This window comes from Orbicella franksi, chromosome 8 (assembly GCF_964199315.1).
Source record: "Orbicella franksi chromosome 8, jaOrbFran1.1, whole genome shotgun sequence".
In the NCBI taxonomy this organism is placed as follows: Eukaryota; Metazoa; Cnidaria; class Anthozoa; order Scleractinia; family Merulinidae; genus Orbicella; species Orbicella franksi.
The window spans coordinates 6,617,168-6,639,312 of NC_138152.1; the positions used below are offsets into that span (position 1 = coordinate 6,617,168).

The 22,145-nt window shown below is 39.5% G+C and overlaps 4 protein-coding genes across 4 annotated transcripts in view; all 4 read left to right on the top strand.

The window, feature by feature from the left end:
- The window catches only part of LOC145494471 (adhesion G protein-coupled receptor L4-like), a 35,986-nt gene extending 30,251 nt beyond the window's left edge, over positions 1-5,735 (top strand). The window contains exons 6-12 of the mRNA XM_081473942.1: positions 2,851-2,998; positions 3,157-3,241; positions 4,020-4,086; positions 4,438-4,520; positions 4,678-4,798; positions 5,170-5,211; positions 5,586-5,735. Of these exons, the coding sequence (XP_081330068.1) occupies positions 2,851-2,998; positions 3,157-3,241; positions 4,020-4,086; positions 4,438-4,520; positions 4,678-4,798; positions 5,170-5,211; positions 5,586-5,690 (651 nt within the window). The 3' untranslated portion in view covers positions 5,691-5,735. The remainder of the gene's footprint in view (positions 1-2,850; positions 2,999-3,156; positions 3,242-4,019; positions 4,087-4,437; positions 4,521-4,677; positions 4,799-5,169; positions 5,212-5,585) is intronic.
- A 6,161-nt stretch (positions 5,736-11,896) lies between these two features.
- On the top strand, positions 11,897-12,319 carry LOC145494122 (uncharacterized). The gene has a single exon (XM_081473587.1). The coding sequence runs from the start codon at positions 11,897-11,899 to the stop codon at positions 12,317-12,319; it is 423 nt and encodes a 140-aa protein (XP_081329713.1).
- A 5,994-nt stretch (positions 12,320-18,313) lies between these two features.
- On the top strand, positions 18,314-20,858 carry LOC145494123 (uncharacterized). Its single transcript, XM_081473588.1, has 3 exons — positions 18,314-19,046; positions 19,900-20,255; positions 20,793-20,858. The coding sequence occupies exons 1-3, from the start codon at positions 18,314-18,316 to the stop codon at positions 20,856-20,858; spliced, it is 1,155 nt and encodes a 384-aa protein (XP_081329714.1).
- Positions 20,182-22,145, top strand: part of LOC145494466 (adhesion G protein-coupled receptor L4-like) — a 42,659-nt gene continuing 40,695 nt past the window's right edge. The window contains exons 1-2 of the mRNA XM_081473939.1: positions 20,182-20,255; positions 20,793-20,852. The gene's annotated coding sequence lies outside the window, so the exon portion shown is untranslated. The remainder of the gene's footprint in view (positions 20,256-20,792; positions 20,853-22,145) is intronic.

The following is a 22,145-nucleotide window of genomic DNA, read 5'->3' on the forward strand; positions in this document are numbered from 1 at the left end:
GCTTTTACTGATTTTTCACGATCGTGGGCGGGGATCCACTCTCTACGGTAACTTAAAGAAAATTTTATTTTTATTATTTTATTTATTCAAGTGTGACCCGTGTGATGCAGGTTATGTCGGGTACACAATATTCCAAAGAACGTAACACTGCTGTTCCGACCAATTTCTTAGCACGCGAACAAATTTGACTGCCTTGTTAGTGAAATGCTGTGTATTCAAGATCTTAAGCCAGCACTGAATGTGCAGTCTGACTCTCTTCGTGCTAAAGTATTCATGTAATTAGCTTGGCACTCTTTTAAGCAAATTCGCTTCAACTTAGCCTCTTCACAAACCGCTTTTTATCTTTAAGCATGTAGCCTTGATAATGACGCAAGATACACCGAAACGTCGGTTTCTGTCACTTATATTTCTTGTCTCGTGTATTTCCAAATAGTTTCCTATAAAAAAAATTCCAAGTCTTTAAAAAGCACGCCATTCAAGAAAAGGTTGACGTTGAAAGGTTAAGTTTCAAGCACTATGACATGTGATAACAAATTGTTCCCAGGTAAATTTCAACTAAAATTATATGGAGTAGAGCCTCCTATATTAAGGGTCAAAGGTGGACTTGGAGGTTTTCAAAACAAAAAATAATTACAAAGCCGTAGGGGAAGTCGCAAATTATCGATCTCTGGAGGCTCGCGCGTGGTGTTGAGTTGTATGGTTTTATTTCTTAAAAACCAGCCAATACTGACATCTTCCAGTGTCAATAAAAGTCGTGCGTTCGCATTATTGTGACAAGTACAGGCAGTTTAATTTATAACCTCTGATGAATGGCTTCAAATTTAAATTTTACTTCTCCTTAAGTATCGATTAAAATTTCAAATGAGAAAAGAAAGAGTATAGTGACCAGTCTCTTAAAGTGCACCTAACCCCAAAAATTTTTTTTCGCTAGAACGAATCTACTTATTATTTGAAATAGTTCTGCGAAAAAATTTTTGAATTCCGTTAAATCCTCGATTTTCTGTACCACGACGAAATCTCGAAGATAGCTCCAAAACACCGCCATTTTGTTTCACGACCGAGTTTGAGGAGAATGGGTCCAGCGGCTCTTGTGACGTCTACCCAGGAAGGTTGGATATCTCATTTCCTCTCATTTCCTTCAGGATGGTGCAATACACATTCGAAAAGTGCGCAGAAACGCCTTCCAGAGATGCTATCGGCTGTTGCAGCAATATTCCAGATTTAAAGAAAGATATACTGTACAATTTACTGACGATGATCGGCTAATGGTACAATAAAGACGTAAACGATGGTTGATTTTGTCGAACCGAAACAAGCGAACTGAATCTGTGAGAACCATTGAAGAACTCTCACTGGAATTTGTTCCGCAGACTTTCGAACGCTATTTTCATAAATTTTCTGTTTAAAGCTAACCAGCAATTTGTAGAAATACTACCTACAACCTATATCTTCCAGTCCCGCAGTATTTATAACATAACCGGCAAAGTTGTGTGATCCGGTCATGATCAAGAAGCGTTATACTGATCTGTAAATAGATCGCAACTGTACGCCGCTAACCAACACTTATTTTTCTATCGATTTAGATGAAAGTCGAAGATTAATCCTCTAGAATTACATGATAACAAAATTGTTAGACTCACAGAGTTTTTCTAAGGTTTGGAAATCAGCAGTGCGACAAAGATTCTGTGCAATAGGGTCGAAAATATGATCGCGTAACATTATCTGCGAACCGCTTAGGGAACACATCCTTTTCGCTTATCCGACGAATTTCACTGCAAACTTTGAGAACAATTTACATTGATTATTTGGAGTTACGACTTAAAACGTGTGACAATGTGAAATCGGTAATTGTACGAAATGTTTCCTTCCGCCTTGCTTCCCGCAGCTTCAAAAATACAGGTCCAAACAATACGATTTTCAATCGATCGAAGCCAATGTTTTGGAGGTCATCAAGTCTCGAAAACTGCAACACGTACGTCGCTCTTATAAACATGAAGCATTCAACTGAAAGTAAAACACAAACTGGATTTAACAGAACCTTGACAAAATACATTCTCGGTAAGGACAAATGTAAACGGGCTATAAACACGCGTGGGAATCTTATGTTTAGTTGACGAAATTACGATCCAGAGCAGTCCTTGAGTTTTCTTTCCTGCTTTTCGTTTGCCTGCTCCTCCACTTCGTATCTAGCTTTCTATTCCTAATATACAGCAGCTCGTCCGCAAAGAAGTCTTCCCCGTCGTCGCTTAAAATATTGTAAATTGCTCTCAAAGCTCTAAGCAGTGAGTTCACAGTTGTCGAACGTGCTCGATCGAAGTTTATTTCGGAGCCTTCCGAATCGAAACTTAACTCTGACTCCAGTGACGAAAAAGAAATGATTCTGAGACAAAACTTGGACGTTTTAGTCCCAAAATACATCGGAACGATTAGTTTTGCGTTCTATTTTCTCGAGCAAATACAGAGAGTTGACTGAGGCGCTGTTGTGTTTGGTTCCTGGGTAGACGTCATCAGGTACCGCCGCCCCAGACTCCCTAAAACGCGGTCGTGAAACACTTAATCGCGACTTTGAAAGGGCATAGAAAATCGAGGATTCAACCAAATTCAAAAATTTCTTCGCCCAAATGCTTCAAATAAAGCCTAGATTTGTTTTAGCGAAAAAAAAATTTTAGGGTTAGGTGCACTTTAAAGAGAAGGTTGAAATCTCGGTCTCGTTAAGCGATTCCAGCTGCAAATGTTCATGTCGGCAGAGTAAATAAACTTCAAGGTAAATGTGCATTGATATGGAGAGGATCAAGCTTGTTAGAGCAGCTAACAGCTAAGCAGTAACTAATTTTCCTCGGTTCTTTACAGGGAGCTTGTGTTGCAGTAGCGGCCCTTATGCAGTATTTTCTAATGGCAGCTTTCTGTTGGACGCTCGTCGAGGGAATCTACCTTTACTTGTGTGTTTTCAAGGACAACATCAACGACAAGATGACCATGTATCATATCATGTCATGGTGTAAGTTATTGTGTAATGTTTTTTTTGTTTGTTTGTTTGTTTGTTTGTTTTCAGTTATTTGTTGTTATACCTGCTTAACACTGTCAATCGGTTGACATGATTCATGTTGTAGCTAGCATTTTTTCCTCATTTTCTTTTCCATTTTTATATCATTGCAGGTCTTCCTGCTGTTATGGTCGCAATTTCGCTGAGTATTGCTGCAGCAGGGAAAGATGGAATCCAGAGTTTTGTCAGTGACGAATGGTAAGAAATGCATTTCTGTTCGGTTCTAATCCCCTTATCCACACTTGATTCGTAAGTTTGCCATAATTTTTATTTCGTTTGTATTTAACAATTATTTCACGAGCGCGCATTGGACGTGCATGATAGATAGCCGACGAGGGGCAGAAAGCCAAGTTGGTTATAATCATCTCTTATCCAACAAGCGGGAGTGGAATAAAACACCCCCTCCCCGCCCCCAAGAAAAATGTAGAAAACTAAACTTAAATAGGAATAAAATCGCCGCAAAAAATAATGCGTATGCTTACCATATTTGTAGAGCATGGTGCCATGGCGCATATACCATGATGGCTAATTATAAAACAAATAAATGAAATAAACTACAATATTTAGAGAGGAAGCCACATCAGCCTTAGCCGGTTTTCATGCGGGCGCTCTATCCTGGTCGAATTGGAATTTGGAGATGTTGGATTTTGTGGAGGGAAGAAAACCGGAGACCTAAGCTTGGAGAAAAACCGTCGGAGTAAGGCCAGAACCAACAGCAAACTAAACCCACATATGGCACCAGGCTGGAATCGAACCCGGGCCACATTGGTGGGAGGCAAGCGCTCTCACCACTGCTCCAACCCTGCGCCATCCCTGCTTCTAAGCCAATGAAAACTCCTTAATTGGATTATCCAATGATCCAATTTTTAATAGAGATTAATAGCTTCTCGCCCTTTTAACTACCATCATTTAGACAAATTACAGGTGTTTTTTTGTTGTTCGCTGTTCCATAATGAATTGTTGATTTTGGCTCAAGCTGCTGGATGACTTCAGATAACAATCTGATCTGGATATTTGTTGCATTTGTGGCGATGATCGATGTTGTAAGTAAATCTTATCTCGGGTTTATCTAAAAAAGACTGTTTTCTGTCTTAGGTTTCTCATAATCAAATAACTTCAGTTGCAACAAATCGATCGATCAAGTTTTTGAAGTTAAGATAAAAAAAAACACAATCGTTTGTAAGGCTTTGAGCTCAGTCAGAGCTCGCGTTCTATTGAAAGGCGAAGTAATATGTGTTTGTTCTCGGCCAAACAAATTTCTAGCTTTAAAAGGTAACCGTGCACCAGTAAAGTTGCTTTATTTACTTTTATTTTTGCTTTCGCAGCTGAAAGCTCCCAGTCTTAGCTTTCAATCTTATCAAGTATTATAAACTTTCTTTATCTTTTATACCAAGGTTAACATATCGATGCTCGTGCGAGTAATTAAGAAAACGACCACAATCCAACCAACAGAAGAGACCCACAGTCAGCAGATACGGTAATTAATAGTTTTCAACGAATACGAAAAGTTCGTCCTAGCTCTCGAGCAGAGGCGATCGATGATTGTACTAATAGCCTGCTTGTGTGTCTTTTTGATTTAACAGCGCCATTTATTAAAAGCAGCTTAGAGTACTGATAACGTTGTCTCCTTGCAGACTTGACATCAAGGCATGCGCGGTGCTGATTCCTTTCCTGGGGGTCACGTGGTTGTTTGCTATCCTGTCGCCTCTGCACAAAGCTTTTGTTTACACTTTTACGATACTTTACTCCACTCAGGTAGGTTTCTTTAATCCTCATTTTAAAATTTATTAATCATCACAGACTTTTAGGAGTTTTTTTACGATAAGAATGAGAAAATTCAGTTATATAAAGATATTTTTTCTATGGTTTACCTTATTATTATTATTACCTTATCATGCTATCTCTAGCTTATTATGATTATTTTGATCCTTGAATTACTTTCTTAATAGCTGTTTGTATCATATCGTGAGACAGGAAAGACCAGAAAATTAAAAAAAGTAAACATTCACCCAAAAAAATCCGAGTGCCAAAAAACTGCCCTTTTATCCTTATGCAGATATAGAGCTGACGACAAAATAATTTGATGTTCTATATAAAATTAATGCAACCGTTCCTTTCTCTAACAGGGATTCCTGATTTTTTTCTTTCACTGTGTGAGCAACATTCAGGTAAGAGTACCGACCTGCGAGCGGTCGATGAACTCCCTCGCCAGCATGTCGCAATGTTCGAGAAATAAAACTTTAAAATGTTGGGAATGGCTCTATCTCATTCGCTTAATTTCACCGGAAAGCATTTTAAGGAGCAGATATATTCAGTGAGTTCAAGAGTTTCTCAAGTTCCACGTGCAGTTTAATTTAAGGGTGTGATAACAGGTTTAGGTTTAGGTTTTATGCTATGATACTTTGAAATATCTATCTTAAGTTGTTGTTTCGTTGTAGGCTGTCTGGTGCCTTTACGCTTTAGCCTACATTAGGAAAAACCTTCAAGAAAAGACTTATTGCTCGCAGTTTTGCTTGACTTTGTACTATTGTTTCATCCTCAGATTACAGAGCGTATCAGAGCAAGGCTCAACGTTTTCAGGATTGGTCCAAGCGTAAACGATGGAATCTCTCCTTACAAAACTCCAACAGTTTCGACATATACATAGACATAGTTAATTTTACTTGCTCGCACACTTAAATATCATGGTTACGATGCGTCCCATAGACTTGATAATTAAGCAGAGCCGTCCACACACGCACGAGCTAGTTTACAGGTGCGACAAGGAAACAAAATAACAAACTAAAATGTACATTTGGGAATTAATGTCAAACTAAACTTAACATTAAAAAAAGAATAATAACAGTTTAATCGAAGTGATTTCGACATAGTGATGACCTTTTATGCAAAGATAGAGAAATTGAACAAAGGTAGCGACTAAAAGTGGCAATCTATTTGTAAATCTTCGGCTGCTATAGTATATTTCAACCCTGAGGATACAGATAAGACTCTTGTAAAAGAAGATTCTCCATTGGTAGTTTTTCCAACCGTAAGGCTATTCAGATAATAGCCTAGGTAAAAGCTCACAACTGTTAACTTAACGTTTTGCCAACGGTTATTAAATTTAGTCATTTTCAATAGGAAATCTAACACATTCTAGGAACACTTTCAAGTTTCCTTAAACAAGACCCACTACGGCCAAGTCCATCGAAGAAGCCCGGGCAGTTTTGCAGGGTCTCTCGTTTTGTGCGTAGCCTGAATTTCACTTGTAACAAGAATCAGGTCAAAACAAAAATATTTACTTCTGCTTTGACAAATTAAAATAATGATAGTCGTTTTAGTTGTTGTTAGAGAGCTTCTAAAAATAAAATAATGGCCTGCGCTTTCGCTATCCGTATTTATCTTACCAAAATCGATCTTACTTTGAAAAGAAACCAACAGTGTTATAGCAATAATACCTGATTTTCTTCAGGATCAATCACAAGTCCAGATGTACTTTTAAAGTTGCGGACATACAGATCCCCGTCATTCCCCTGACAATCCACGTAAAGCCTGGATACTTTGAGAACTTTTTGCGTGTGCAGATTTGGGATGTAATCTCATTTAATTTATATTGTAGACCTAAAAAACGCGGTATTTCGAAAATCCGCAGAAAATTTTGAGAGCAAGCCGTGAACGTGCAAAGTTTGTTTAAAGTCTACGACTGTTAAACCTAACACAGCGGACAGCATTTCCTCATTGATCACGATCCATACCGCCTGCGCGTAATTCATGAACACGGTCGATTTTATTACGACTTTTTTTTATCCTACTCGTCTTTGTTGGACAAAAGATTCTCCGTCTCCTTGCAATGCTGTCTAGTAAACGGTTTCTTTTACGTCATCGACGCATTGAATAGCAAATGTCGTCACAACGGTGGAATAATACGTCAATCATCTGTCATGCAAGTTGAGCTTATTTAAAAGATGATGCTTAACGTCCTCTTCCAACACAACCATCTTTCGCACAGCCATCTATAAAAGCAAATTGTCAATGTATGTCGGTGGTGTTTGAAAAAGCATTGGAATCAGAATTGTTACCTTACCTCCGTTTGGTTAATTTCGAAGCAGCGAAGCACGCACAAGGACCATGAGAAACAATTTCAGACTGATGGCGGTCAGAACTCTCTTAGTAATCGTCTTCTTTTGTAAGTATAAACTTCATCTTCTGTTGCTGACAATAGTGTTACTTATATACGAAACCCACAACATTCGTTTATCTGAATTGGTCTCAGTTTTGTTTGGATGTTTTGGTTGTCATAAGGTCTACAACCCTGAACAAAATGCGATGAAGCTTTCAGTTTACACCAGACGGTTTTATATTATTCGGCTATCGACTCATTTCTGCGCAATTAATTTTTTTTTTTTATTCCTTTAAGTTAAAAAAAAAAAAAAACAATGGTTTCAGTAAAAAAAAATAATAATAAAAAAAAGCTTTTAGAGTCTTTTAAGTTTGAGTTCAGCTTTAATTTTTTTTGTTTTTTCATGAAAATATCAAGCGTTTTATGAAGTTGGTTTGTGTTCAGGCGCTCATAAGTAATTTATATGAAAGTTAGCTTGAATAAGATGCAAACACAATTTATAAAAAATAATTATGCACAACTCCAACTTCCCAGCAATTATGATGTAAGCGTTAAACGGAGTGAAGCTCAATCGGCATAATATAGTGTTTATGGTGAGTCTGGTTACATTCAGGCTATAGGAGTGTTTCTTCATGAATTTCCTGCTATTAAACACTTAATAAGCGGAAGTTATAAGGGAGATGTGTTATGACAGGTGGTTTGCTCGTCCTACTCCCTCTGAATATTTGAATACTTAACATTTATGAAGCTCAGGTGGTTTTCCGCCAGACTGAATTGTTTGATGCCTGAAGAATAATGTGCATAGACATGTAAATGAAAAGCTACCTACAGTCATGATCACCGTTATCATGGTTAATTTTACGTTATCAACATATGTCAATGTTTTTATATCTTCATAGTCAGTCGGAAACATTTCTGTTGGCTGGATTCAAGTTGTAATTATAATGAATGTAAAATACGATGAGGAGACCTATCTCCAGGTTAATTAACTTTTTACATCGACTTAAAGCTTTGTGAAAAAGTTAAATCTAAAATCGTTAAATGATCGCCAGATATATAGAAGAAGGGCTATTTTCTAGAAAAGGTGTTATAATTCTGTTTAAACAATGGGCTCCCCGTGGATTTCTCAAGGATAACTTCATAAGGGGAGTTCAATTACAAATTAACAGATCTGCATACAATAGTTTGTTTACATCGAAAGAGTGTTGCTGCTCGCAAGGTAGTTGCTCGATGGATTCGGTTAAGTCAAGCATCAGTAATTTTTTAGTTATAATCTGAAAGAGTTGCTGTAAGCTCGTTGAACTTGGACAGAACCGTTCTGTCCAAGCTTTCATCTAGGTGACCTAGATCAAAGCAAGAAGGAGAAACTCACAGCCAGCGACAAGACTTGTGCTTCGACCATGCAACCTCCAAAAAAGGTTGAAAGTATTGTACTCCATCAAAAGCTGATCCTACTCATGGCCTATTTTGGATCGCCGTTTGATCGATTTTGGTTGCTTCCCTAGCAGGTTATTTTAAAAATTTCCCCACATTTTTTTTTCTTTCGCTGGCTAGCGCTTTTTTTCGTTTCTGTTTGCCTTGCCAGAAGACTTTCCTTGGATCCCAATATTTCCCAGTAATGACAACTAATCTGGCTGTGAAATCATATCCCCCGCGAATTTCAATGGGCTATTTTTAATTACTTGGGGTAACCGTTTCAAGCTTCTGTTTCATCAGTCTACTGAATGACCATGTAAACAACCTCTGATAAGATGTGATAACCTTACAAAACCTTAGAAACCAATCGAAAACTCGCTTTATTTTTTCGCGGATTCCCTTCCTTGAAGCGAATTAATAGGCCCTTTGCAGCTAAGCCATCACGTGACCTATTTTTCATAAAATTATGGGCTATATCTTAACGAATGCCAGAAATGGAAAAAGCATGTCGGAAATATAAAAATGGCCAAGTTTGAGACCCCCATCATTAAAAAATGAGATTTTATGACGGTCTGAATTTTTAAAAGAATAAGAAGATTTGTATGGAAAAAGTTGTTGGAAAGCAAGGCCTTGCTCTCCGGCAACATTTTCCATACAAATCTTCTAAATTTTCCTAAAATTCAAACTGTCGCATAAACTTACTCTTTAATTCCAGGGGCCTCAAACTTGGCCATTTTAGTATTTTCGATGCGCTCTTTCCATTTCTGCCATTCTTTAAGTTATAGCCCATAATATAAAAATTTTCTAGGAAAAATTTGGTCACGTGACCGCAGCTGCAAAGGGCCTATAGAGGACTACGTCGACGTAGATGAGCCAAAATTTCACGAAACGCGGCTACAATGTTCCTAGATTATCATTACGTCAAAGCGCTTTTTTGATAATTCAAATACTACTTCTTTTAGGGCTTCTCGTCTGACGAAGATCGACAAAAATTCTATTTGTTATTTCCTCAGTAACCAATAGGAATATCGAGAAAGCCTGAACACAATATTAAAGTCCGTGATCTGCTAAATGACAGGTGAAGTTTGCGTACATGAAGGCAGCTAATTCAGTTCAGGAAACATTGTCAGTTTTACGTTTGAAGGCTTAGGAGCGCTAACTAAAAGAAGAGATCTTTAAGATATTAATTATCATTTAATTAGCTTTACGGTGCAAAATAAAGTTTATGTATATATGAATACCTTTTCGTGGTTTTGTTAAAAGCGACGCTGGTACGAAATATGTTTTTCAAGACACGTCTGTATGTCAACAGTAAGCTTAATTCAATAATTCTATTCCTACCCCAATATCTCACTATTTCGAGCAAAAACCTAATATTGTGATCACTTTTTTGAAGTATCGAATCAGAAAAGGTTATTTATTTCAAGGTTTTAAAAATTAAGCCTGCCCCTGTGATGTCTGTCATGTTGTAAAATTTAAACTCGACGAAATTAAGAACACAAAGTTAAATCGTAAAGAGTCTTTGTGGGTCAGAGCTGGCCCAGCGTGTTCTATTAGTGGTTTAAACTGTCACGAGATAAATAAATTAAGTTAAGAATCTTGGATATGATAGATGATTGATATATACACAAACCTCGCCGAGATTTAGATCGATGCGGTTTTTCAGTCGCGTGATATTTGGAGAAGTGTTTTACCCATATATATATATATATATATATATATAGAGAGAGAGAGAGAGAGAGAGAGAGAGAGAGAGAGAGAGAGAGAGAGAGAGAGAGAAGGAGCTTTGTATAGTGACGCCATGTCGGTGCCGCTCTGAGAGGCACTAACTAAAAATCGATGAAACTAAAACTTTCCATGGATTGGTAATTTTCAATTTTGGAAAATGATGACGTCACATGAAAACTGGTAATTGTTACATCCATCATTCATCACAGAAGAAGCCTCTATCGACCAGCCCGCGACCAATTTTTGTGCTTTTTAACTCGTATAATGACGATATAGGTATGGGTGGAACACGGCACTTCTTCCTTCCTTCCGTCCTTTCGTTCTTCTATTCCTGTTAACGTTTTCTACATCCGCTGACCAGTAAATAAAGCGGTTGCCGTCGCTTGCGCCCAAGTCGGAAAAGATTTATTCACTAAGCTATTTATATTTGTTTCGGTCACGGGTGGCAATGTTTCATATTCGTGGATCATCGTTTCTCCACGAGGGCGAGCATATGTTTTTTAGCTCGAAGTTCTCGCTGTTAAACCATTTCAATGCTGGTCAATAGAAGTAGCAACCCGTATGATTGACCTGAACGTAACACCAGGACACAAGTCTCATTTATACGATTGTAAGGTCTGTAAGGGAAAGACTTCAAGGTTCATCCTCGTCGATTCGACTGTACGGGGAAAGTGTTCGTCGTTATTCCCTCGCAATACCATCTGACACTATTGATAACTTAGGGCTCGAATAAGGTTCACATACCTTGAATTCGAGATCGATCGATGTGCTGGACGAATTCTCGAATGATTAAAAGCTTAGCTTCAGGTGATGTTTCAACGGAAAACAAAAGTTGTGTTTTTGGATTCGAACCCATAACCTCTCGGTTGTTCGGCGATCTTTTACTCCTCTGCGCTACATAGGCATCTAAGAAGTACAGCGTAACATATTTATTATATTGCTTTCTACAAAAACGCCGGGTTGTTAAAACAGCAGGCTCATGTAAATAGAGTCGCGCGAAAGTCTTACGAGTCTATGGCTGGTTCCAGCTTATAAGTCGTCGCTGACCTCGTTCAAGCGGAGGTGAATTATTGTTTTTCTGATAATGTTTCTCATTTGTTCATTCGTGGATCTGTTTGAATGTTCGACAATGGCGTCATTCGTCACTCAAGGGAGCTGGAGTAGCGGGAGACTGCACAACTCGATCTAAACTTAATTTTGAGCGATTATGTTAGGACATAACATCCCACGAGGTCACCACCTTATCGCGGTGGGATGGTTTGTGTGTCTCAGTGACCCCTTGAGCTATGTCGGCTGGAGTCTTGTACCCCTGGTAGGGTCACCCATGCCGAACAGGTTGAAGGGTAGAGGCCAGACGAAGTGTGACCTCCCTGGTCCCCTAGGTTGGGGGTTGGGCTGGGGGTTGATAACCCACTCCCGTAAAAACAAGTTTATTACAGAAACCGAAGACATTCAAATTGCTACCAACATTGGTGAAACGACGAGGGCTCACAGTAGCAGAATGACGCATTTGGGTCAAAGCCGAAAGGAAACCCAAAAGCCGACAGCTTCGATCGTGAATCCGAAGCTCGAAACCAGGATTTGAAATTGGAATTGTTAGGTCAGTTTTGATGTATGGCTGTGAAGCTTGGAAACTTACGAAAACAGAAGCAAAGAAGCTGGACGGTTTCCAATACAAGTGCATGAAGAGGATTTTAAGAATAAGGTGGCCTCAGACCATCTCCCACCAACAAATTCAGGAGAACACAAGAGTGAACAGAACGAGCGATGAAATCAGACGTAGAAGATGGAATTGGATTGGACATATAAGGAGGAAAGACAAAGAGGAACATTGCGTCACAGCTTTGGAATGGAGGCCAGAAGGGAAAAAAAGGCCTGGTCGACCCAAAACAACATGGAGGAGAATGGTTGAAGATGAAAGGAAAACAGCTGGGTGGCAGTCATGGGCGAATGTTAGAAACCTCGCAACAAACCGTAGTGGTTGGAAAGAGAATGTCAAAGCCTTATGTGCCTTATGGCATAAAGAGATATAGGATAGGATAGGAGGACGTTAGGACATAAGCTATGAATGGACTCGCTTTATTTAATTGATACAAAAACTCCATTCTCAGCCTTTCATAAATCATTATCCGAGTTCAGTGGCTCACAGCCACTTTGATTATGTTAAGCTTTCGTTAATCAGTGGAGTGTATAGCCGTATAATGTGTCCCTAACTACACTTGCTACATTGGGCCATTAACAGTGACCATTCTTTATGGCTATTCTGACACGGAGAGCATGGCATTCTTCGTGTTCCCGTATTCGAAAGTACTAATCATCAACAACTATCTTCTTTAATGACAAAAACACTTCACCTAACCGGGTTTAGCACGTGTTCTTCTGCACATTTTGCCGACACGAACATGACATCCATTTATCTTGCGTCTTAATTGCTAAAGTACAGATGTAATACGTCGCAACCGCTTTTGTAGGCTGCCATAGTTCCCATATCCCTCTACTAATGCAGCCGGTCAGACGGTGTAAACTGTTGAGGACGGCTCAAAGGCATATTGCATGTTGCTGTTTGTAGGAATTGTTTTGGTTGATAAGACACTAAAGAAAGTTATTGATCCATGACAAAAGGCAACGTAAAAATGCTGGCCACAGCCTTGCTGTCAATCCTCATTTCGAGTGAGTATCAATTCAATTTTGTTTAACCTTTTGCTCCAGCAGCTCTAACAGTGGCCAGTAATCCTACCCTCTCACGACAAAGCAAATGTTTTATGATATAACTGTGACCGAATGAGTTCCATGATATAAGATACGGTCAGTAGGTCAATGAAATGGGAAGCTTCCAGATATACGGGGCTTTAAATGAATGACTGGTTTTATATTACATCCATGTTAACATCTTTGAAATTACAAGCAGCTCCAAAGCGTTTTTCTTCAAAAAGGTCTCGTCTAGATTTCAAGTATGTATTTTAGTTCCGTATTATATGACCACTGTGTCCTTAGAAACCACTTCGAGCAAACACTCGACTGCTTTTCTTAGGCATTACATTTCCGACTTCTTCTCACCGAAGTTGTGCCGGACATAGAAGCCTCTGCGCTCCTTTCACTTTCCTTTTAAGCTATTTGACATCAAGTCTGTTTGTTACTTTGACGGCAATTCTGGTCCTTTCATCCGAGAAACCGCTAAGTAAGGGAACCTGTCCTTTATGATTGACAGGGCACATTACCAACAGGTGCAAAGGGCTAATCTCTCATGTGATGTGAAGTTTATATGAAATAATTCATATATGAACTGCGGTTGTAGATGATAGTGAAGAATGATCATCGCAGTAAATGTTCCAATTTAAGCAACTGGAAAGAAGAAGCCTGAAAAAATCAGGGCTTCAGCGAGGTCAATTTATTGATGCTCTACCAATTGAGCTATGAAGCCACAAATTGACCACGCTCCCAATGTGTGGCTTCACAGCTCAGTTGGTAGAGCATCACACCGGTATCGCGGAGGTCACGGGTTCGAATCCCGTTGAAGCCCTGATTTGTTCAGGCTTCTTCTCTTCAGTTGCTTAAATTGGAAAATTTACTGCGATGATCATTCTTCACTATAATCTCTCATGTGTCCGCTCTAAATTTTGATGACAACAAACTACCTACAGTAATACAAGTAGATTGGAAATAGACAACAAAAAAGAAGGCATGAAGTCCGACTTCTAAAAATGTATTATTTATTACCGCTAAAATAAGTTAAATTCCTGTCTGAATTATTGTTTGGAATCGCTCATTTTGAAAAGTTCACTTTTGTGTCTGTCTAAGTTAACCACAAAAGTTATTTACTAAGCGTTGGACTAATTCAGAAAAATTACCTTCGTTTGTTTAAATATGACGCTGGAATTAAATTGATCCGGAATAATAAGTAAGTGTAAACTTCATTCAGTCTTTGCCTGCTATTTCAGAAAACCTATGTTGCTTCTTCGTGTCACATTTGACTTCATGATCAGTCAGTTATTGTATTTAACCCTTCATTAAATAGCCTCAAAACAGTTTGCTTGTCGTTTCGACCACTCACCATCCGACTAAACGACTGGTTGTCATTCTAGTTTTCTAAGTTGTGAGCCCAAATTTTATTACATTTCTAATTATTCATGTATATAAAATACTTAATTTTAAATAATTTCGATACCGCGCTGGCTAATGGTTACAAATACCTGTTCTTTCAATTCATCAATTTTTATTTCTATTCATGCGAAGCAAAAAAGCTGGCATGCAATCATAAATCAAACGAAAGCACAGGAAAATTCAACAAAGTGGGCTTCAATGTCTCTATTTGACGTTAGCTTTATCTATGAATTATTATAGTATCTATTGCGACGTTTATCTAATGTTTTTAAGGCAGACTTGCTTTTAAGCAGGTCTGTCCTGCTTAAAAGCAAGTCTGTCCCGAGGCAATTTACTGTAGTCGCCATGTTGTTAATTGCCGTAATAATTGTTGTTTCTCCTTTGACTGCGCCCGATCAAATTAAAGCAAGAAACATAAGAACGTCTCTCGACAGAACGTATAGCTTTCTCGAAGTAAAGTTATTGCAGTCTCTATAGAATAACTGGACGAAGATAAATATGATATTCGTGATTAAGAAGCAACACACTGCCGTGCTTGCGAACAGTAATAAAACAACCGGAGCCCGACGTCACAATATAGAATGCAAGTAAGCAACATGTTCACGAAATATTTCAACCATAGTCCCTGGAAGAGCCAATACTTAGAGATTGAAAACATATCTTGTAATAGAAGCGAGCCTGAACAAACAAGTACCAGCACAAGAAGCAAAGAAGCAAAGAGGCAAAGAAGCAAAGAAACAAAGAAGACAAAGAATGGTCGAGAGAATGAGTTACACGGGTGCCGGTCTAGAGCTATCAGCTTTTAATTTTATGCGTTTTGCAAAATTGTGTGCTTGCCTTTGCGTAAAATAATCTTAATGTGGGCAAATAGTGTCCTCGGGAGTGCTCGGTTTATCTAACTCCATTTATTATGAGCTTTAGCGATGGAAGAGGCGTTTTGAATCCGTATTGAACAGACTAGCCTCACGCCAATTAACAGATCCCCGACCTGCAGACGCTCCCCTGAACATCAGCACAGGACCTATTTCCAGAGGAGATATTAGAACAGCCCTCACTCGACTGAAGGATGCCAAAGCCCCAGGGGTGGATAACAACCGTCATGAAGCATTGAAGGGGGGAGGTCCTTGTACTGTGGAAGCACTGCAAACAATTTTAAATTTCGTATGGGAGAAAGAATAGATTCCAGACGACAGGAAGAGAGGTCTTCTGGTAAAGCTGGCAAAGAAAGGCGGCCTTAGTTTGTGTGGTAACTGGAGGGGAATAATGTTGCTCTCAATACCCAGCGAAGTCTTCACCCGGGTCGTATTGACGCGAATGAAGGTGGCTGTTGACGAAGCCCTGAGAGACCAGCAGGCCGGATTTAGAAAGGATCATTCTTGCGTCGATCAAATTGCCAATGTTTGGGACCCCAGTGGTCACTGACCCAACGCTTAAAAGACTTGGACTATACTGACCATCTTTGCTTACTAACACACCGACTAGCTGATATGAAAGTGAAAGGAGAAAGATTACAAGACAATGCTGGTCAGGTAGGGCTCAAAATCAACATCCAGAAAACAAAGAAGATACGGATTGGCGTGAGGCAACAAGAATCATTGGAACTTCATGGGGAAGCTGTTGAAAGAGTGTCCGAGTTCAGGTATTTGAGAAGCATCATCAACGAAACTATAGTGGAACTGATGAGGACATAACAGCCATGATAAGGAACGCGCAATCGACATTCTCGATGCTTATGCCTGTGTGGAAGGAAAAATGTATCAGATTGCAAAAAAAGCTTAGGATTTTCAATACGAACGTGAAGTCTGCCCTTCTGTATGGTTCGGAAACCTGGAAACCGACGAAACTACTGATCAAGAAATTGCAGACATTTATCAACTAATGTTTAAGGAAGATCCTGAATATCCGTTGGCCAGAGGTCATTTCAAATGAAGAACTATGGGAAAGGACACAACAACATCGTATAGAAGAAAGCATTAAGAGAAGAAAGTGGAATTGGATCGGGCATACACTACGGAAGCCTGAGGATAACATCACCCGTTCCGCCCTCGAGTGGAACCCTCAGGGGTTCAGAAGAAGAGGCCGCCTAAAGCAATCCTGAAGGCGAAGTGTGCAAGACGAGCTCGCCAAGAAGAATACCACTTGGATAGAGGCAAAGAGAACTACCAAAAATAGAGTCAGGTGGAGGTCCATGGTTGACCCCCTATGCTCCCCATCAGGAGCGAAGATGGTCTAATGTAGTGTAATTTATTTTGAAGTATGACCGCTATCTCTATCCTGATTGGCCAAAACAAGACTGCTACTTTCTGCAAACAACGGGGTACGTTGTCAAATATACCATCAGTTCCGGAGGAATCTCGAAGTAAGTTCATGCCCTCAGTCATTCTAGGATTATGCGCGCTAACCAAACAGAAATGAAAATTCCAATTACAGGAGTCACTATTCGCGGGGAAAAAAGCTACCATAGAGAGTGCAAAGTTTGTTCAAAAGTTATGAATCTTATAACATTATTAAGATAATTACATGCATAACGTTGTGTTATATCAACATTAGCCTCCGGCTTGGCACATATATTACAAAATTTCTCGAAATTAGGCTAAGCTTTGCCATATAAATGTGGATTATTTACGAGAAAAGGTGTGTCAATCACACCACCGCCCAACTTGAACGTAATGCAAATATTAGTGACGTTTCAGGGAGCTCATACATACATACATGCATACACGCGCACACACACACATTCACACACACGCATACATACTCCAAAACGTTGTACCGTAACATTCACACATCCAATATTCTGTAATATTCTGTAGCAATACCCTTTCATACAAAGAGATAACTACTGCGGAAAAACATGCGCCTGATATCTTGGACTTGTTCCTGTCCGGCTCCGATGGCTTCGCTCATTCTTCTGCTTCTCGCTCGCCGAATGTTTATTTCCGTCCTCGCCAGACGCCTGTTCGCAGGCAATTTTCATACCAGACATCGTCAGAGATCTCCTGGCTTATGTTTTATGTTCTCTTTGCCGTCCTTTTTCTAGACCTTAATTTTGGAATTGAGCATTTTATTAGACAACTGAAAGGCTTCACCTTTTGTTATTTTTATGCCTCTATTGTATGGAGGGTTGTTTAAGAACCGTACAATTGCATTTCTTATGGCCAGTTATGAGGAGCGACTGTATAATTAGCCATCCTTCGCCCGAGCTTCTGCACAAAATCGCCGCAAAACCTGGTCCAACTCCATGTCAATCCGCTCGGAAAGCTTTTTATCCACACCTCTGTCATAACACCAGCTTGAAAAATACATTGAGTTTAGTTTTATTCAAACAGAACACTAAAGTTTTCTCGTTGTAAATTGTTTATGTTTTGTACATGTAGCTTCTCATCCATTTTGTTTATCTTTGCGGTGTATAGGTTTCTAGCTTGTTGCTGAAATTGTTGCAAATGTACAGAAAATTATAATAAATGATTTTCAGCCTACCTTCAAATAGTTTCACTCCCCATTTTGTTGTGTTCTTGGTGGCTTGTGCCTCGGCACTGTCAACGATAACGTCGAGGTCGTCCTTCAATAGCTCGACAAAACGCGACTTTTCGACTGTTTTAGCTTCTTCTTCTTTATTTGTTATATTAATCTCGTCTTCAAAACTTTCTGCTGCTTCGCAGAGAACTCCATCATAAATTTCTTCAAAGAAAATGTTTTTCGCCATCCCTAACAGAAATTTTGACCAGAGGTAATGTGGCGAAAAACAATAAAACACGCTTTTTCTATGTTTTATACTCTGATGAAACATGGGTTTTTGACCGATCAGAGTGAGCGAAGGGTCCTATCTATATTATAAACATGTTTCACGAGTGTTTCTATTCTGTAATATGACATGGTACATTGACTGCATTTGCATAAAGACATTAAATTTATTTTTAGGTAAAATGTTCACCTGCCATAGCGCTCAGAAAAAACTGAACTGCAACGGAAAAATATGTATGCAGACATGCAACGGTGAAAAATGTGATCTGAAATGTGACGGCCAACACATCGAGCAGACTTGCAACAATGCCCAGGAGATGTCTACAGTGTCTAGTCCATATTGCGACGGAAAAAATTGTGTGCAGACTTGCAAAGGTGGTATATGTAGTCTGGAATGTAACAGAAAACGCTGCAGGCAGACGTGTCGTGATAACAGTAAGAAATGTACTCTGACCTACAACGGCGAAAGGTGTGACCAGACTTGCAAAGGTGGTATATGTAGTCTGGAATGTAGCAGAAAACGCTGCAGGCAGACGTGTCTTGATAACAGTAAGAAATGTACTCTGACCTGCAACGGCGAAAGGTGTGACCAGACTTGCAGAGGTGGTGAATGTAGTCTGGAAGGTAACGGAGAACGCTGCAACCAGACGTGTGATAATGACAATGGGATATGTACATTGACCTGCAACGCCGAACGGTGTGACCAGACTTGTAGAGGTGGTGAATGTAGTCTGGAATGTAACGGAGAACGCTACAACAAGACGTGTAATAATAACAATAGGAGAGGCACTCTGAACTGCAACGGCATCCGGAGTAACCAGACTTGCCAAGGTGGTAAATGTTTTTGCACCAAAAATGTTATTGCCTCCACTAAAGCGCCAACGACATTCTCAAAACTTTGCCATTTTTACAACGGTGAGTAGCTGGCCAAATGCGTCTGCGTTGTTGCAAGGGTCTCACTGAGACACATTTAGATCAAAGTGGATCAAAGTATAGAGCAAAAAAGTAAATAGAGCAAAATAACTCAAATTGACGTATTTTTCTCCCCTCCTCTCCCCCCTCCCCCTCCCCCGCGAAAGAAAGACTAATCGATTTGCGACTATCTTTCAGGCCTCAGAGCCTCCGAGCGTGAAATCCTATGAACGAACAGAAGTTTTCTAGTATTGCTTGAGGATTTTTATTGGTCCAGCTGAGATTTATTATCGCTATATAGATCCAGAGTATATTATCATTGTTATGCAGACACTCTGTCACGTTATAAAAATCCACAAAAAAAATATAGAAAATAGTTAATGCTACAGAGAAAACAACTTTGAACCGTCTGCCTCGCATTTTTCTTTTATCTTTTCCGACATTATTATTACACAAACCAATCAAGTGATTGTGCTTGAGGTCATTGAAACAATCAACAAAGAAGTATAGAGTTGTTTAAAAAATGTCAAACGTCTGGCGTTATTTTTATTGTTGCGTGACACACATCCATCAATTGTTAGGTCACGTGATGACGTCATCCCGTATGCTAATAAGGTCTCGACATAAAGGCGAGGTTAACACCCTTGCGTGACAATGGACCAGTCACAGCTCAACATCAGATCGAGGTTTTCGTATCTAGTCGAGCCCGTGCGACTACTCTATACGATCCACAAGTTTGATAAGGGCCAACTCATGCAGCAGTGCTAAACATACATTGTACATATACAAGGTAAAGGCTTCTCATTTTTGTTTGACTATACATGTATTCTAACGTTTATTTTACACCCTCATGCAGAAACCTCACTATTACAAACAACACCAGCATCATCATCACTATTATCATCATCAAGAACAATAACACCATTTTCATCAGTGACATTATCAGAAATCACAACATCACTAATTTCACAATCACCATCAGCATCATTGTCATCAGCACCATCGAAATCATCATCATCAACATCAACGTTATCTATAGCACCATCAGTAACAGTATCAACAAGATCACCACCAGCATCTGCATCTACGAGATCGTCATCAATGGCAGGAATGCCAGTAATAGCAACGGTAACACCATCAGTAGCATCATCAACAACAGCATCAAAGGACGCTAGCGATAAATCACAAAACATCTCTTGGACCGAAGAATTGGTACGTACAGATTCCAGCACTGTTTCACAAATATCTGCACAACTGTGAGCATTCCAGTTATTCTTTAAACTACCTCATTGTCCAATTTTCTCTTTTAAAGACAGTTATTGAAATAACTTTGTTTCCATGACATATGTCGCTATATAGCTAAAATGCAGACTGCATGCCCAATGCATTTTATAGTCTTTTAAAGACTTTACCCATTTTATACATGGGATCACGACTTGAGTTATTCAAATTGTGTATCCTTACATCGTAAAGCCCTTGAATCTGCACCTGACGTTATCGTTTGCAGAATGCTTATCAGTTTAAATAGTTCGCACATTATAAGAAGATGGTGTCAACAACTCCTGCAACCTTCTTTTTTTCCTCATGAATGTCAAAAACTGCATGCTAGGAAGTTCAAATCTCCTATTTCCTAGGGTGTGTTCCATTTTGCCTTTCCTCAAGACAAATCATGCCTTATCTTTTGTTCCACAACTAGAAGTCATGTCAGGTAGAATGCCAACTTACTTCAATCGGTTATCTTCATTCTAGGTGAGAAACGTTATTTCTGCGTTTAACAGAACAGACCCCAAGGAAGAAGATTCCTTACAGGTATAATCAGTTTCTATTAAACCTTTTTGGCAACCAACCTCAATATATTTAACAAAATAAGTAGCTTCTGATTAGTCGACGACGAAACTTTAAATAGGTTATATTGAACAATTAGATTACGAGCTCGAGATTTCTATCTCGTGATAGTTGACAAGGGCGCAGCCCAAGTCAACTCACAAGCTTTCGATTATTGTTCCCTTTTCAATTTCACTGAAGGACAAGGTCTTTGCGAGTTAGTTTGAAGTCCCTGGGCCGGGACCCGAAAATATCGTCCTAGCTCTTGGAAGTCAAGTCTAAGTAGGTCAAAATCAAGGTGTGCGTAGCCCGGTCTCTGCTTCTCTCCAGTGTCTGAGTAAGTTTAACAGGGGCTATATTTCGGCCACCATGCACATAACCAAGCCGTCGATTATTTTTCGCTTGTCAATTTCACTAAAAGACAAGGCCTTTGCGAGTTAGTTTGAAGTCCCTGGGACTCGCAAATATCGTCCAAGGTCTTGGAAATTAAGCTTAAGTAGGTCAAAATCAAGGTGTGCGCAACCCGGTCTCTGCTTCTTTCCAGTGTCTGAGTGAGCTATATTTCGGCCACCATGCAAATAACCAAACTTTCGATTATTTTTCGCTTTTCGATTTTACTGAAGGACAAGGTCTTCGCGAATTAATTTGAAGTCCCTGGGACTCGGAAATATCGTCCAAGCTCTTGCAGATATAAAGGCTAAGTAGGTGGAAATCAAAGTTTACACAGCCCGGTCTCTGCTTCTTTCCAGTGTCTGAGAAAGTTTAACAGTGGCTATATTCCGGCCAGCAGGCACATAGCCAAGCTTTCGATTATTTTTCGCTTGTCAATTTCAGTGAAGTACAAGGTCTTTATGTTAGTTTAAAGTACCTGGGACTCGGGTATATCGTCCAAGGTCTCGGAAATCACGCCTAAGTTGATCAAAATCAAGGTGTGCGTAGTCCGGTCTGCTTCTTTCCAGTGTCTGAGTAAGTCCAACAGAAGCTATAATTTCGGCCACCATGTATATAACTAAGCTTTCGACTATTTTTCCCCTGCCGATCTCTAAACTCGGAAACACCGTCCAAGCCCTTGGAAATCAAGCCTAGGTAGGTCAAAATCAAGCTCTGCGCAGCCCGGTCTCTGCTTCCCTCCAGTGTCTGAGTAAGTACAACAGGAGCTATATATGGGGCCACCATGCATATAACCAAGCTTTTGATTATTTTTCTGTTGTCGATTTCACTGAAGGACAAGGTCTTCTCAAGTTAGTTTGAAGTCTCTGGAACTTGGAAATATTGTCC

Coding starts and splice junctions, on each gene's coding strand:
- LOC145494122 (XM_081473587.1), top strand. CDS start 11,897: ATGTATGGCTGTGAAGCTTGGAAACTTACGAAAACAGAAGCAAAGAAG.
- LOC145494123 (XM_081473588.1), top strand. CDS start 18,314: ATGTTCACCTGCCATAGCGCTCAGAAAAAACTGAACTGCAACGGAAAA. Junction 19,047..19,899: donor ACTTTGCCATTTTTACAACG/GTGAGTAGCTGG, acceptor ACCCTCATGCAG/AAACCTCACTATTACAAACA. Junction 20,256..20,792: donor TCTCTTGGACCGAAGAATTG/GTACGTACAGAT, acceptor TCTTCATTCTAG/GTGAGAAACGTTATTTCTGC.